Raw genomic sequence first — 15890 nt, forward strand, 5'->3', positions numbered from 1 at the left:
CAGCATCATGCTCCATACCACATAGTGCATTCAGTATTGAACATTTTTGAAATACTTGTTGCACAATCCAATTTGGAACACACTTCCATGAATCATCAATCCATTGGCACACTTGCGACAAACTTGAGTGCTTAACGCATCCTGTAGGTATCAGTTGTCTGTCGTTTTTCGAAAGCCAGCCCTTGTACAGGGTGACAATTATTGAACTATATGGAAAAAAATAAATTAGTTATAAACTATGATGTGCACACGCTTTATTCAACATGTAAGCATCACTACAGATCTTCGGATTTAGGTTATGACATATTTGATCATTGGCGAGGATGTGGCACAGATGAATGGTGGAACTCTGCATGACCTGCTGAAGCATTGGAACATCGATGCTGTCAGTGACTTCCTGAGGCTGTTTTCAGCTCAGCAATGTTTTGGGGCTATTGCTCTGCACCTTGTCTTTAATATAGTCTCACAAAAAGGAGTCACATGTGTTCAGATCCGGATAATATGGCGGCCAATGCCAATAGCTTCTGGGTACTGCAGAGCCAGAATGCGGTCTCCAAAGTGCTCCTCCAGGACTTCAAACACTCTCCTGCTTCAGTGGAGTCAAGCTCCATCTTGCATGAACCACATCTTGTCGAAATCAGGATCATTGTGGATATTGGGGATGAAATAATCTTTCAAAACATACATGTATCATTTGGTAGTCACCGTGCCATGAAGGAATATAGCACCAACTGCACGCTACACAGAGACTTCTCGATCGCAAAATGTGTATTCTCAGTCCCACACATGTGCCAGGTTTGTTTATTAATGAACCCATCCAAATGAAATTGAGCTTCATCGGTAAACCAAACCATACGGTGCATACTAATTCCCATCATGCCCCATGGCCAACTGTGCAGTTAGAACATCCTAACACAAATTGTTCAGAAGTTATGATGCTTTTATTTCACGTAGTTCAATAATTGTTACCCTGTACATGCTTTTAAGCTTGTCCTTAAATGGTTTATTCAAACAGACTTCAAGTGGTCACAGAACTAATGTCATTTTGCCTGGAATTACTGTAGAGTCCATTTTTCTTTCTTATAATTTTCGTTTTACCACAGATGTTGTGTAGCCTGTGTATGCATGTAACACAAGCAGACTGCGTAAGCATTGCACCAGGATGACAATTCCATACAAGCCTAATCCATTCCTGCTCCATGTCCTCTGAAAACCACCCGCTTTCACTTGCTCGTACAACTACATTTTTTGGAAACTTCTGATTTCGGTAAAGTCTTTCACCTGAAAATATGAACGGAGGTAATTTATGTCCCATCTGCTGTGCAAGCAAGCATGATGGAAAACTGCTGTTTTTCACCCCCTTATGTAAGAATGCTTACATCTTTCTTTCCTCTGGTAGCAGCCATATAATTTGATGACATGTCTGAATATATGTTTGTGGCTCGAGCTGCCCGAGTTGGCAGTCATGTGTATGGGGTATGTTCGCTTGTGTTAATGAGTGGTGTGTGGTTTCTTTTGCTGATGAAGGTTGTGGCCAAAAGCTTATGTGTAAATGTCTTTTAATTGTGCCTGTCTGCAACTTAACACTACATGGTAGGGTTGCCAGATCATTTGTGACCTAAGAATACAAATGTGCCTGTACATAAAACCTTTGTGTCATTAAGTAGTAGATGTAAGTTAAACACAGCCCTCTTTTCATTGTTACTAAAAAAAAAGTGTGGACTTCAAACATGTTTGTTACAGACTGTAATTTTAGACTCACAAATATCATTAGAAACATTAAAATGTAAATAATAAGTATTACACCAATGATAAATCTTTTGGAAAGTGGGACAGAAACCAAAGAAAAGTCTATAGAAATGTTTCATGCTAACATAGGGGACATAGGCAAACATTTGAATTGTTTCACTCTCCATTATACTGTTTATAACTGAGAGACATTTCAAACATATTAATGATCAAGTTACAGAAACAGATGAAGAATTTTTGTACTAAGACAACTAGAAGATATGAGTATGGACACTTAAAGAAATAAGCAGTAATGTAAAAATGACTTTGAGCTCATTTTGGGAAATGTGGTGCTGTATATGGAAGTAAATTCCCAGTGTGTTACACAGTCAGTACTAACATATGAAAGAGAAACATGACAGCAAATACTTTAACTATTCAGAAATTGAGGATTTTCCGACAAGTATTTGGAGGATGCATTTTGGGCATGACAAGGGAGGGACAAAAAAGCAGACAAATGGACAGGGGAAAAGAAAGGAGTTGAGGAAGCGATAATGACTGTTATGAAACGGAAGAGAAAATGAGCTGGACATACAGTGAGATGAAATGATGGGAGACAGACTAAAGAGATTCTGTGTTGGATTACTCATGGTGAGAAAAGACATAGAGGATGACCTAATGAAACATGGGCTGACAGCGTAAAGGAGCAACCAGTGCAAAATTGGATGGAAGATGGTCATGTATAGAGAAGTATAGAATAGGCTGGTATCCAGCATTGAATGATAAATGACTACTGCTGGTGCTGATAATCATTATTTCATAATGTAGAGTACAAAACCTTGATGTTCATAGAATATCAAACATTAATAAGGGGGTAAAAAGGAAACAAACAACTGAGAACTGTCTCAAGAAATCATGTCTCATATATTTTTATAGTACATAACAAATATGAAGATGAGCACGGTGGTGCAATGATGAGCCCATGTGACTCATATTTGGGAGAGAGTAGTTCAGATTCTCATGTGGCCATTCTGATGATTTAGGTTTTCCGTTGGTTCCCAAAACTTAGGAAGACAAAATGATAGGATTGGTCCTTTGAAAAGGGCATGGCCAATTTCCTTCCCCATCTTTCCTTTCTGGACTCACATGCACTCTCTAATGATTTTGTCACCTGTGGTGGGTTAAATCATAATCTTCCTCCTTTTCTCTAAGTATCAAAGGCTCTGCCTGGAAGTTCAGTATTGGTCTCTTCTTAAGAAAATATTTTTGCATTTCTCTATTCAACATATTTGTTTGGTAAAGTTGCAACTTAAAAGTTTATTTTATGGGCCATTCCTTAGACTAAATAATAAAAACATCTGTTTTGTTGTTGGTAAGAAAATTCATGTCTGTAGTATTTCAGTACCCCAAGGGTATGTAAAAATGTGACAAACCATGTTACAGAGGATTAATGGGAGAATTTTAGTGTTTGATATTTCAATTGTTTGGTGCACAGTAAATGTGGTTATGTCCACTGTATATAAATTTTTGTTCCAGATATGGGCAAAAGAAGCCATGTTTTGTTTATCGTCTTGTTATGGATAACTGTCTTGAGAAAAAAATATACGATCGCCAGATAAACAAACAAGGTATGGCAGATCGAGTAGTTGACGAATGTAATCCTGATGCCCATTTATCAATCAAAGAAGTGACTAACTTGTGCTGGGACAATGAACAAGATGGAGATGTAAAAGATTTTAGTAAAGAGAAGGACAAATATATTGATGTAGTGATGCAAAAAATTTTGGACAAACATAGCAACGTACTGTCGAAGGTAAGTTACGCTTTAATTGCACTTGTGTTTCTAGCTTTATTGGGCCCTCACTTACATACCTTTCTTAATTTGTATTTTATAGATACTTTTGGTGCTAAAAAGATTAATGAATGTACTGGGAGGACTGTACAGAAAAGTGTATTGGATAAAAATGAGATATATCTTTAATGATAATGTGTTTATTGTAACTAACCTCTTGACTTGAGCCCTCAGTAGACTCTACCATTCCCCTTTGAGTGTTGGTGTATTTTACTTAAGATTTGATATAATGATGTACAGGGTAGTCAGAAACAGTCTGAAAAGCTTGTAAGGGTGTTGCAGGGTAGGTTGTGCTAATAAATAATTGTTAAGAAAAAAATTCATACATTGTACTTTTTCCAAGTTAATTAGCATTCAGGTTAGCTGGTCAGACTGTTGCGCATGCAAATTCTAGTAGCCCGCCAGAGTCGGTGTCACCAAACAAATTCTTTGTTCGGTTTCCTAAAACTTAACGAGAGAGCAATACAGCAATTGGACATGGGATGGTAGTAAGGATTGAATCCAAGCCAGAGGCTGAGCTGTCTCGTTTGCTAAAATCTACGCTATGAAAACAACTGATACTAATTGTGTCTGGCAGGCCATCTGAATATGCATGCACAATGGCCTGATTGGCTAACTTCAAGTGGTGGAACATTTTGAATTATTTTCTTAACAATTTTTTCTCAGCACAACCTACCCCCCAACACCTTCACAAGCTTTTCAGAATGTTTATGACCACCCTGTATATTCTGGTAGTTTTTTCTGTGCTCTGTTCTGTTGGCATTACATACATGCACAGATGAATGACAAATGTAAACAAACCTTCCTGGCAACACAACACCATGCAGGATACAATAACTCAAACGGGTTGTAACTTGCAAGCCACTGAACATCAGCTTTCATTCATAACTCGAAAAAAGAGGATTTTCAGACCTATATTTATGTGTACTTTTTTTCTTGTTGTGATGTAAGGAACATGTCCTCAAAGTTTGTAAATGTATATTTGAAACATCCTGTATAGCATGGCTGCTTTCATTCATGGCGTCCCTTTTATAGGTTAGGAAATGTAGATGACTGGACTGTGGTAGGAAGTGGTGGGTAGCTGTGTGGGACAGGTCTCTCTCCATTGTGAACCACAAAAGAATAACCCATAGGTTGCAGGATTGGGAGCTAAACAGGTTTAGGGATACACAATGATATTCTGTAGGTTGGTTGGATGGTGGAACACTACTTTGAGACTGTGGGCAGGATTTTGGGTAGGATACGTCTCATCTCACGGTGCGATGAAAGGTAGTCGAAGACCAGGTGAAGGATGTGGTTGAACTTTACAAGCCCAGGGTGATAATGGGTGATCAGAGGAGTGTTGGTCGATTGCTGGTTAATGGGCTTACTGGTGTCAGAGGAGCAGGTGGCACAGGAGATCGATTTATGGATGAGTTGGATGGGATACTGCCTGTTAGTAATACCTCTGGTAAGGTTATTGGTATAGTTCAACAACTCCTGCTTTCTACTGCAGATGCCACGTCCATGGGTGGCGAGACTGTGAGAGTGTTTTTGACATGGAACTGGTGACAGCCATCAAAGTAGAGGTGTTGTTTGTGGTGGGTGTGCTTGACGGAAACAGCAGTATTTATGGAGCCATTTCAGAGGTAGTGTTTGATATCTAGGAAGATGGCTCATTGAGATGAGAAAAGGAGCAGATGAAGCAAATTTGGGAATAGGTGTTGAGGTTGTGAGGAAAGAGCAGAGGTTGTCCTTGTCATGAGTCTTTGTCAGGAAAGTGTCCTCAATAATAAATCATAGAAAGCAATACCTCTGCCAGATTTACAAACTGGAAAGATTATTTGATAACAGTTACAATGTGTTTTAGAGTTTATGGCACATCCAGAGCATCAGTGAACAGGGTGATAGAAACCTAAAACAAAATTTTATGATATTCCTGATTACATCGTTGTGGATCATAGTACTCAGCAAAAACTAGTCATCAAAACAAAATATGAATATGACACCTAGCTTTTAAAGTATTTGGTGAAGTTTTACAGATCAGCTGTCTCAAAAGTAATGCCCAAATGTTGGCCAAATTTATATCTGTCTTACTGGTTGCCTGCTTGTGTATACTGTAGTTAATGTGCACAGTAAGTCACTGTAACTTGAATGAGGGAGTACATATGGTGAAATGTGATTTCATCCATAGTATCTGTAGACTGAATTAAAGATTGTTGACATCATGCCTCTTACAGGTGAACAATTTATGTGAATGGCAGGCTTGTTCTCTCATTTCTCTTTACATACAAATATTTAAAAAAATGCAGTTTGGTCGCAAAATTCACTGCTCTTAAATCAGCTGATGGTGGCATAATGGTAGAGAGTTGCATCCAGTCATAAAGTGTCCCACCAACTAGCACATACTGCGACATGCAGAAAACAAGATGTTAAACCCTTGTTGCATTTAATACACAAAATGCAGATGGGGACTGTCGAATTATATGAAAGATAAATGTAGGCCAAAACTATTGGAATTATCTCTAGGAGAATATAATGGAGAACCAGTGGATTTGTAATGTAGTTTCAATCTCCCTTACATTCAGTAAAATGAGAAATTATGGGAATACGAGCAACAAAGTAAAACTTTAGTCTAAACAATTACAACAATTGTTACCTCTTCTCATTATAGGAGCCTTTCCAGCATGAATCACTGTTAGTTGATCGAAAGGAGAAGAAACTTTCCCAGGCTGAAAAGCGATTGGCAAAGCGAAGCTATGAATTAGAAAAACAGGCCAACATAAATTATAGCAGACCTCAGTACTCATATTACCAGGGATCTGGTGGTAGCAGCTCAACAAATTTACAAACAGGTCTTCAAATAAGGTATTGTATCTGTTGCTAACATTTATTATTATTATTATTATTATTTATTATATAGCTGTCACAAAGGTGTGCAGTTTGTAATATTTACTTTTCTTGTTTATTACTCTCTGTGCACAGTGTGCATTGGTGTTTTATGGTTTTTGAATCACATCATATTACAGCTGCCAAATGAAGCAGTTCACATATTATGCATGGAAGTACATTTGTACGTGTGTTTTGATTGTCAGTGTCTTGTAATTTGAAGATATTTGTTTCGTATATGTTTCTGCCCATAGAATAGGTAACAAATGTTTTTTTTTGACTGTTATTACTGCATGTGCCCGTCTTCTGTGGAATTATTTACTGTAATAAATTTGTGTCATCATGTTAAAAATGGCTGCCTCTCAATACGTGTTATCTGGTCCCTTTCCTTGTCATGAAATTTTCCTAATTTCCCATGTGAAAACTGTCCCATTAATACATCCTTCAGTTTCCAAATCCTCCTGACCTCAATTTCCGGTAATATGACCTCTCTGTATCCCTTTCTCACACTGATTGCCAGGCTAGTTCACACAGTTGTTGTTGTTGTTGTTGTTGTTGTTGTTTTGTGTGTGTGTGTGTGTGTGTGTGTGTGCAACCCGCCAATCATTGGGGACATCAGTCCCCACTTCTAAGCCAGAGAAGCGTAAGTCGTCTTCGACTTCTCTCGCTAGGAAGGGGTCCCTTGGGTCACTCCCTTCCCAGGTTCCTACCAGTGGCACAGCAGACACCCGCCAGTGACTGAAGAAGCCACAGGTCACTGGTCGTAGGGCTTCGTGGTCCTCTTCAGTTCCTGAGACTGAATCAAAGAAGCCCTCCCAGCTAGGGCAACCCAAGGAACAGCGCGAGGAATCGAAACCAAATAGACCCACAGCACCGCTACCTACAAGCTCTGCGTCTGAGGACGAGGTGGAGCTTCTAGAGTTCCCCGAGGACCTAGCTCTCTCCGATGCCTCTGAAGCAGTGCTCCTACCTGTTAGCCCTCCACTGGTGGCAGCAGCTGACCTTAGGCAGTAACCTGCTTTCTGCATTCCTTCATGCCTTCACAGATCACAGAAAGTGTTATCCTCCATTGGAATTGCGGCGTTTTTTTCCACCACTTGGCTGAACTAAGACAGATTCTAAGCTCAACACCTGCTGTCTGTATTGCCCTGGAAACCTGGTTCCCAACAACGCAGACCCCTGCCCTTCGTGGCTGTCGGGGTTTTTATAAAAACCGGACTGACTGTAACAGCGTGTCAGGTGGCGTATGTCTGTATGTCCTTGCCTCTGTATATTATGAATCAGTGCCTCTTCATACAGCTCTAGAGGCTGTTGCTGTGAGGATAAGGACGACCTTGGATATTACCGTCTGCAATGTCTATCTTCCTCCGGATGGTGAAGTCCCTCTTAACGAATTGGCTGTTCTGATCTCCCAACTCCCCCCACCATTCCTACTTTTGGGGGAATTCAATGCCCTGAACCCTTTGTGGGGTGGTGCCGTGATTACTGGCCTGGGTAGAGATGTCGAGAATCTTCTCTCTCAGTTCAACCTCTGCCTCTTAAATACAGGAGACCCCACACACTTCGGTGTGGTTCATGGCATTTATTCGGCCATTGACCTATCACTTTGCAGACCAGGAGGGTTCATGACTACTTGTGTGGTAGTGACCACTTTCTGATCTTTTCAAACGAGTCCAGTGGCCAGTCTACTAGTGGAGGCTGGAGTCCCTCCATTGCACATCAGGTGCTGCCAACTGCTCGCCAATTATGCAGCACACATCCATAGCTTGCCTCAGCATCCGAATTACCGTAATTTGTTCGCGAACACAGTGTTTCATCTCCTGGAACGGCGACCTCAGTCATGGATAACCATCGCTGTACGTGTCCATACTCTATTACCTGAACTCGAGTCCTTTCCTTTACAGCATCCCGTGTGGTTCCATAAACATTCGCCTCCATGGTGTATGCCTCGGCCGAAACTATTTCTGGATCTATTGCATTTCCATAAAGACTCCATTCCTCCTGAAGCACTCCGCAGTCACTTCCTTTCAATCCTTGACGTGTCCTGGGGTTCTGTCTATATCGATGGCTCGCTGGTTGATGGTTGTGCAGGCTTTGTGTATGCTCACTCGGTGCATATCAAATGGCGCCCCTTGCCAGATGGCTGCAGTGTCTTCACTACCGATCAGTGCTACCCACGCCATCCTCTGGTAGCAACTATCCAGGGGTCAGTTTATGCCCTCGAACGATCTGGTCATTCAGTGGTCTTTGTATGGACCCCAGGGCATGTTGGAATTCTGGGAAGTTAGCTCGTTGACAGGCTGGCCAAACAGGCCAGTCGTAAGCCACTTCTGGAGATTGGTATACCCAAACCTGACCTCTGATCAGTGTTATGCCACAAAGTTCTCGGTATTTGGGATGCTGAGTGGCACAGCTTAGTTACGCCCAATAAACTCCACGCCATCAAGGAGTGCACAAATGAGTGGAAGTCTTCTCTGCGGGCTTCTCGCATGGACTCTGTGGTCCTATGCCGCCTTTGCATCAGCCACACTTGACTGACGCATGGCTATCTTCTCCGGCGTGAGGCCCCACCATGTTGTCACTGCGGTTCCCGTTTGACAGTGGTCCACCTTTTGATGGACTGTCCACATCTAGCCGCTCTGAGACAGAATTTTAATCTCCCTGACTCCCTTCCTTCGATTTTAGGAGACAATGCCTCCACAGCTAACTTGGTTTTACATTTTCTACTGACACCGGTTTTTATTCTTCGGTTTAAGTTGTAGTTCCTGTCCTCTGTCTCCCTGTGCTTTCTACCCTAGTACTAGAACTCCTGTGGCATGTACTGTTTGTTTTCTGTTTTATACCATAGACTTGCTTCAACTGAACAAGGGACCGATGACCACGTAGTTTGGTCCCTTTAAAAATCCTAGATCCTCGAATGAGCGGCAGTAGTTTTTTGTAAGGAAATCTCCTTTTTAGACTAACTGCATATTCCTACTACCCTACCTATCACAAGTTGACAGATTCCAGTCATGACTCATTGGTATTGTCATTGGGTACTACATTTTTAATTTGGCGAAGTGCACAATTAAACATTTCTGAACATTTAAAACCAGGTGTCAGTATTTTCAAAAAAAAATGTGTAGATAAGTAATTAAGACACTGCCTACCTGCTGAAAAAATTCACTTTCTGCTGAAGAAAATTATGTAATTTTCTCCATTTCTATTTAAAAATTAAGGTTTAAATGTGATTAGGATAACCTGCTGTCTGTGGATCTTGCTCACATCAACCTCGGGACCTATACACAATTTTTTCTGTGATTTACTGCTAACATTCAGAGGCATTGCAAAAATATTCTGCCTATTTATGATTTTATGGATATCATAACTTAAAAGACAATGATAACTTAATTTTTGTTTGTTATATAGTGTAATATAACTTGTTAAAAGTGTTGTAATGTTCTTTTTCTTTACTACCTGTGGCAGAGCAATCCGGACTGAGGCCACAGGGGGTACTGTGCCAAAACCTGTGGCCAGTGTTCGACCAATGCAGGCTGAATTGAGTGGACAGCTGGAGCGTAGCCAGACCCGTTCCACGATTTCAACAATTAGTACTGGACGGTCACGTTGGATTCCTGCTGAAGTGTGGCAACGGCAGGGCATGAGTGCACAAGAAATGACTTTGCCTTTGGGTATGATGTGCCATTTGTTAATCTTGAACTTCAGTTACAATAATTACTACAATAGACTAGTACTATTTACCAGAGTTTTATCTCCTGGTTGTCATGAGCAGTACATAGTCACTTCAGGATCTTGTGTAATTTTAAAATTGCACATGTTTTATGTAATTCTTGGTTTTACTCAATCATTACTACAGAAGAAGAATTAGGAGGAAAATATGCTCTGACATGTCTGTACCCCTCCTCTGTCATCAGTTCCCCTCCACATAGTTCACTCTCTTCTCTGTGGTCTGTGTTCCCCGTCCTTCCCCATGGTTGATGCCTCCCCTCCCCTCCAGCCCCCAACCACAGGGGTACACACACACACTGCCTCCATTGGTTTAGCCCCCTTCTGCCCTTCATAAGTACCCCTCCACCCTGTAGTGGATACGCCCCCACCAACCCTGTTGTGGGTACCCCTGATCCCTGATGTAGGTTCCCCACCAACCCTGTCGTGGGTACCCCTGATCCTTGTCATAGGTACCCCCAGCAACCCTCTCATAGGTACCCTCACCAGCCCTGTCATAGATACCCCCACCAGCCCTGTCATAGGTACCCCCATCAGCCCTGTCATAGGTACCCCTAACAACCCTGTTATTGGACCCCCCCCCCCCCCCCCAAACTGTTGTGAGTACCCCCAACTACCATTGCCTCAACTGTCATTACACCACTCATGAATACTGAGAACTCCCCTCATGTGTACCTCCCTCATGTGTGCCTCCTTCATGCGTACATCACTCATGGGTAATCCGACCCCCTGTCACGGGTACCTCCTCCCCCTCTCTCGAGTAGCCCCTCCACCTCTTGCTGGTATCCATTCTTGCGTGCCCTTGTCTGTCCTCCTCTTGGATACCCCTGTCCCCCCTCTTGTAGATGCAGATCCGCTCCTCTTACTTACTGGTGTCCCTCTTTCCCCCTTCCTTTTCTGGGATAACTTCCAGCAGTTTTAAATTTAAATACTTTCTCCAAGTTGACTGGGAGCCTATTCATACAGAGCCAGATGTCAACACAAAATTTAACATGTTCAGTGATGAAATTCTATCACTTTTTTGGGAAAAAGTACGTGGTGCCTGGCAAATAATGTGTTCTGAAGCCAGGGACAGCCATTGGCATCAAGATAATGTGTAAAAATAAATAAATAAATAAAGTAAAAAATGAAATAAAGCAATAACTCTATAATTGTTCCAGAACAGCAAATTAAAAAAAGTTTAACATGTATCATACATCTACGTCTACATCCACATAGATACTCCGCAAGCCACCATATGGTGCGAGGCAGAGGGCACCATGTACTACTCATTCGCTCCCCTGTTCCACTTGCAAATAGAGCGAGGGAAAAACGACTGTCTGTATGCTTGTGTATGAGCCCTAATTTCTCGTATCTTATCTTTGTGGTCCTTACGTTCAGTGTATGTTGGCGGCAGTAGAATCATTCAGCTTTCAGCTTCAAATGCTGGTTCTCTTAAATTTTCTCAATAGTGTTCCTCAAAATGATTGTTGCCTTCCCTCCAGGAATTCCCATTTGAGTTCTTGAAGCATCTCCGCGACCTTTACATGTTGTTTGAACCTGCTGGTAACAAACCTAGCAGCCCGCCTCTGAATTGCTTCAATGTATTCCTTCAATCCGACCTGGTATGGATCCAAAACACTTGAGCAGTACTCAAAAATAGGTCACAGCAGTGTCCTATATGTGGTCTCCTTTACATGTGAACCACACTTTCCTAAAATTCTCCAAATAAACTGAAGTTGACCATTCGCCTTCCCTACCACAGTTCTCACATGTTCGTTCCATTTCATACCACTTTGCAACGTTACACCCAGGATATTTAAATGACTTGACTGTATCAAACAGGACACTAGTAATAGTGTATCTGCACATTACAGGTTTGTTCTTCATACCCATCTGCAAAAACTTACATTTTTCCACATTTGGAGCTAGTTGCCATTCACCACACCAATTGAAAATTTTGTCTAAGTCGCCTTATATCTTTCTACAGTCACTCAACAAGTTTTAAATGTCACAATCTTTACATTTGTTTGTGGGTGATAGTGTTGGGTCATTTCTTGTGATTTGACAAAAGCAGTTGACTGTGTTCATCAGAAATTACTATTAGAGAAGATCTTTCAATATGACATCAGGTGTCCAATAGGTGAGCAACCTCACCAACAGGAAGCTAAGTGTATTGCTGGAAGCTGTGGACAGCAAAGTGTGTGTAACTGTTGTGTCTGACTGATGAGTTATTCACCGCAGAGTCCCTAAGGATACTCTCATTGAACTCTTATTATTCCACATTTATATTAATGATCTGCCTTCTACCAGTTACTAATAATATAAATCTGTCATGTTTGCTGGTGACATTAACACATTGGTGGAAAATGTTTTGACTATAGACAGCAATAACATCCTGTCCAAAAGTCCTCAACTGGTTTCCTGTTAATTCTCTTTCATCCAACATTAGAAACATCAGCTTCATTCAGTTACACATATCATAAAGCCGGCCAACATAATGATAATGACATATAATATCAATAGTTACAGAGGCTCAAGTTCCTCTGTATCCTTCTTCACTGCGAACTGCATTGGGAACTACATGTATGACAGACTGTTAAGAGGTAAATCTCATCTACTTTCATGTTAACAACATTACATTGGGGCATGTCTGTGATGAAGATGGGTTTCTTTGGTTGTTTTTCACACTGTTGTGTCATATGGAGTCATTTTCTGGGGAAGCTCTACTTATTCACAGAAAGTTTTTATTGTCCAGAGAAGAGTAATTATAATCAAATGAAGACAGTCAAAGAACACCTTGTCAAGCGGCTCTTTCCTCCCACAGTCTATCATTTAGCATCTCCTCCAGCTGTCTCCATTTTTAAATATATTGTCACACAGTTGGAAAGTAAATTTAGGTAGTCCCAGTATGTATTCTCTTGCGCTGTGGGAATGGAAGTAACTCAAAAGTCTATGGTCATGAAATTTGCTGCTACCAAAAACTTCTCACGGGGTTCAAAAGCCTAAGAAGTCAGAAATGCCTTTACATGTTGCAATTGAAACAGTTCTGTTGGACCATTCTTCCAGTGGTTGATGAGTTTGTGTATGTGAGTTTATCAGATAATTTGTCATCATAAGCATGTCATGTGCCTGAACCATGTGTACATGGTCAGCACCATTTAAGGATTATGTTGGTATGCATGTGTTTTTATTTTCTTCTTCATCCCCCCCCCCCGAAACATTTCTGCTTATGCAGGTCGTTCACAGAGCCTCTTCCAAGCGGCTCTTTCCTCCCACAGTCTATCATTTAGCATCTCCTCCAGTTGCTTTCCTGTTCGATTCACATCATCCTTCACCTGGTCTCTCCATCTTGTTCATGGTCTTCCAATAGATCTTTGTCCAGATTCTGTCCATCATAGGGCTCTTCTCAGAAGTCATTCTGGTCCCATTCTTTTAATGCAGCTGAACAATTGAAGCTTATTACTCTCCATAGTTTCTTTTCGGGAGTTGATCTGCAGGGTGTTTCGTATTGTGTCATTCCTTATCCTGTCTGTTTTCGTGTTACCCAGAATCCCTCCTAGAAAGTGCATATGTGCTGCTTGTATCATGCTCAGATCTTTCTTTGTCCAAGGCCAACATTCTGGTCCATAGGTCAAAATCGGCAGATAATATGGCTTGTAAATCATAATCTTTGCTTTGGCAGGTATTTTCCAACTTTTAATTATGTGTGATACACAATAATAAACTGATGAAAAATTTTCTATTCTCACCGCAATTTCATCTTTCATTTTTCCATTTTTCATTACTTCACTTTTTGTTAAGCTTATTTCCATGCCTGTTTCTGAGATTACTCTCTGCCAAATATTTAGTTGTTCTTCCAATTTCTTATCATCTTCTTCCCAAATCATCACATCATCTGCACATGCTGTGCTTTTTATATCATCTGCTGTTGACCCTTTGCTAACTTCCCTTATGATTTTGTCCATGACTATATTAAAAAGCACTGGTGAGAGCACACTTCCTTGCCAAACCCCATTGTCTGTTATAAACCATCCTCATTTTGTGCTGTCTATTAGAACACAATACGGGCTTGTTTTTTGTAGATGTTTCTGATGCTCAGTTGCTTTCTTTTTGACAATTGCAGTCTATTCAGACCTTGCTATACCTCTTTCCTTGTAATAGTGTCATAGGCCTTTTGTATACCTATGTCTTTCCCAAATCCCCATTTCTTTTCCACAACCTGTCTGGCTGTGAATATGACATCTGTAGTTGATATTCCAGGTTGAAATCTTTGTTGTGCTTCTCTTAATTGTGGTTCTATATTATTCCTGATCTTCTGTAAAATTATCTTACCAAAAATCTTCATGCAGTGGCATGGTAGTGCTGTTCCTCTTTCATTCTCACAGGGTGCATTTTTACCCATCTTAACCCTTTCGTGGGCAAAATTATTGAGAAATTTTTTTTTAATGAATGGAGAGCTGATAGTAATTAACAAATAGGTATATTTATCTAACAGAATATCAAATTTGCTACAACTGTGAAAGTGAGGTCACACAACAAGGTGGGAAGTATTCTTCCCACTGCCCTTCCTTGGAGTTAAATGACAAAAACAACTTTTTCAATATATGTCATATTTATTTGATAAATTTACTTCTTTTGTTACAATGATTGTTCACAATTACTTGCCATGAAATTTTCTGAAGCATGGGTCTATGCAAAGTGGTATTTGACAATATGTACAAACACAACGAGTACGCTTTTCTGCAGCTTTGGTACTACAATGACGGCACCTCCTGTAGGTTTCTCTTAAAATGGGTTGATGCTCCCCTACAGCCACATGACGAACATCTTCAGGTACTTGACCCCTTTTTGCCAGAAAGACAGGTTTTTGTCCACGCCTTTTTCGGGATGAGAAGCCAGCGATCAATTGTCTGGCTAGATGGATCCTGTATGTGAGCTGATGATGCTGTCAACTTTCTCTTTTGCTTATTTTCCACAGGATAAAACTGTTCACTATAGCAACATCCACCAGGAAATAAAATATTCTGTGCCACCATTTTACAGAACGTCTGCCAAGAGCATACCTTTCTCGTAATTGATCAAACTTATCGTCACCTCCCATTATTTTGTTGTATTCTGCCACAACTTTAGGACAAGAAATCTCTGTACTAGTACCATCCTTGTTTTTCCTTTTCACTGTGGCTGTTTCCCATGGGTCATGAATTGAGGACAGGAAAGTGACTGGACAGTTACCCATCTATTTTACTGCATAAATGGCTCCTTTTGTTTCAAACTGGAATTCTCCTCGTTCCAATTTTACATTTTCCTTCATAAATTTGGGTAAATCTTTCCTGTTGGTCTTCACTGTTCCACATCCATACACACCCTTCTTCAAAAGTGTTGACATCAATTTCACAGTGATGAAGAATCTGTCAAATGCAACTACATTATTTTTATTATGTATTTCCTTTGTTAGATCTACTACAACCCTTTCGCCCAATGTCAAGTCACTATCTGCCTTACACTTGCCTGTGTAAACATCAAACTTCATTATATATCCAGTGGATGAATCTGACAAGCATCACACCTTGTAGCCTCGTTTCACCAGCTTCATTGGCATATACTGTTTCATAGATGATCGTCCTTTGAAAGGAATTGTCAATTCATCCACTGACAAAAATGATGAGGGCTCATAATTATTCTTACAGCTCTGCAAAAGCTTTTCAATCAATGGCCGTAATTTGTGTATTTTATC

At 40.7% G+C, this 15890-nt stretch overlaps 1 protein-coding gene across 1 annotated transcript in view; it reads left to right on the plus strand.

Moving 5' to 3' along the window:
* LOC126249181 (uncharacterized) overlaps positions 1 to 15890 on the plus strand; it is a 511658-nt gene that overhangs the window by 444067 nt on the left and 51701 nt on the right. Inside the window, exons 18-20 of the mRNA XM_049950836.1 lie at positions 3265 to 3541; positions 6234 to 6427; positions 9914 to 10119. Of these exons, the coding sequence (XP_049806793.1) occupies positions 3265 to 3541; positions 6234 to 6427; positions 9914 to 10119 (677 nt within the window). The remainder of the gene's footprint in view (positions 1 to 3264; positions 3542 to 6233; positions 6428 to 9913; positions 10120 to 15890) is intronic.

The sequence above is a fragment of the Schistocerca nitens genome, chromosome 3 (genome assembly GCF_023898315.1).
Source record: "Schistocerca nitens isolate TAMUIC-IGC-003100 chromosome 3, iqSchNite1.1, whole genome shotgun sequence".
Classification (NCBI taxonomy): domain Eukaryota; kingdom Metazoa; phylum Arthropoda; class Insecta; order Orthoptera; family Acrididae; genus Schistocerca; species Schistocerca nitens.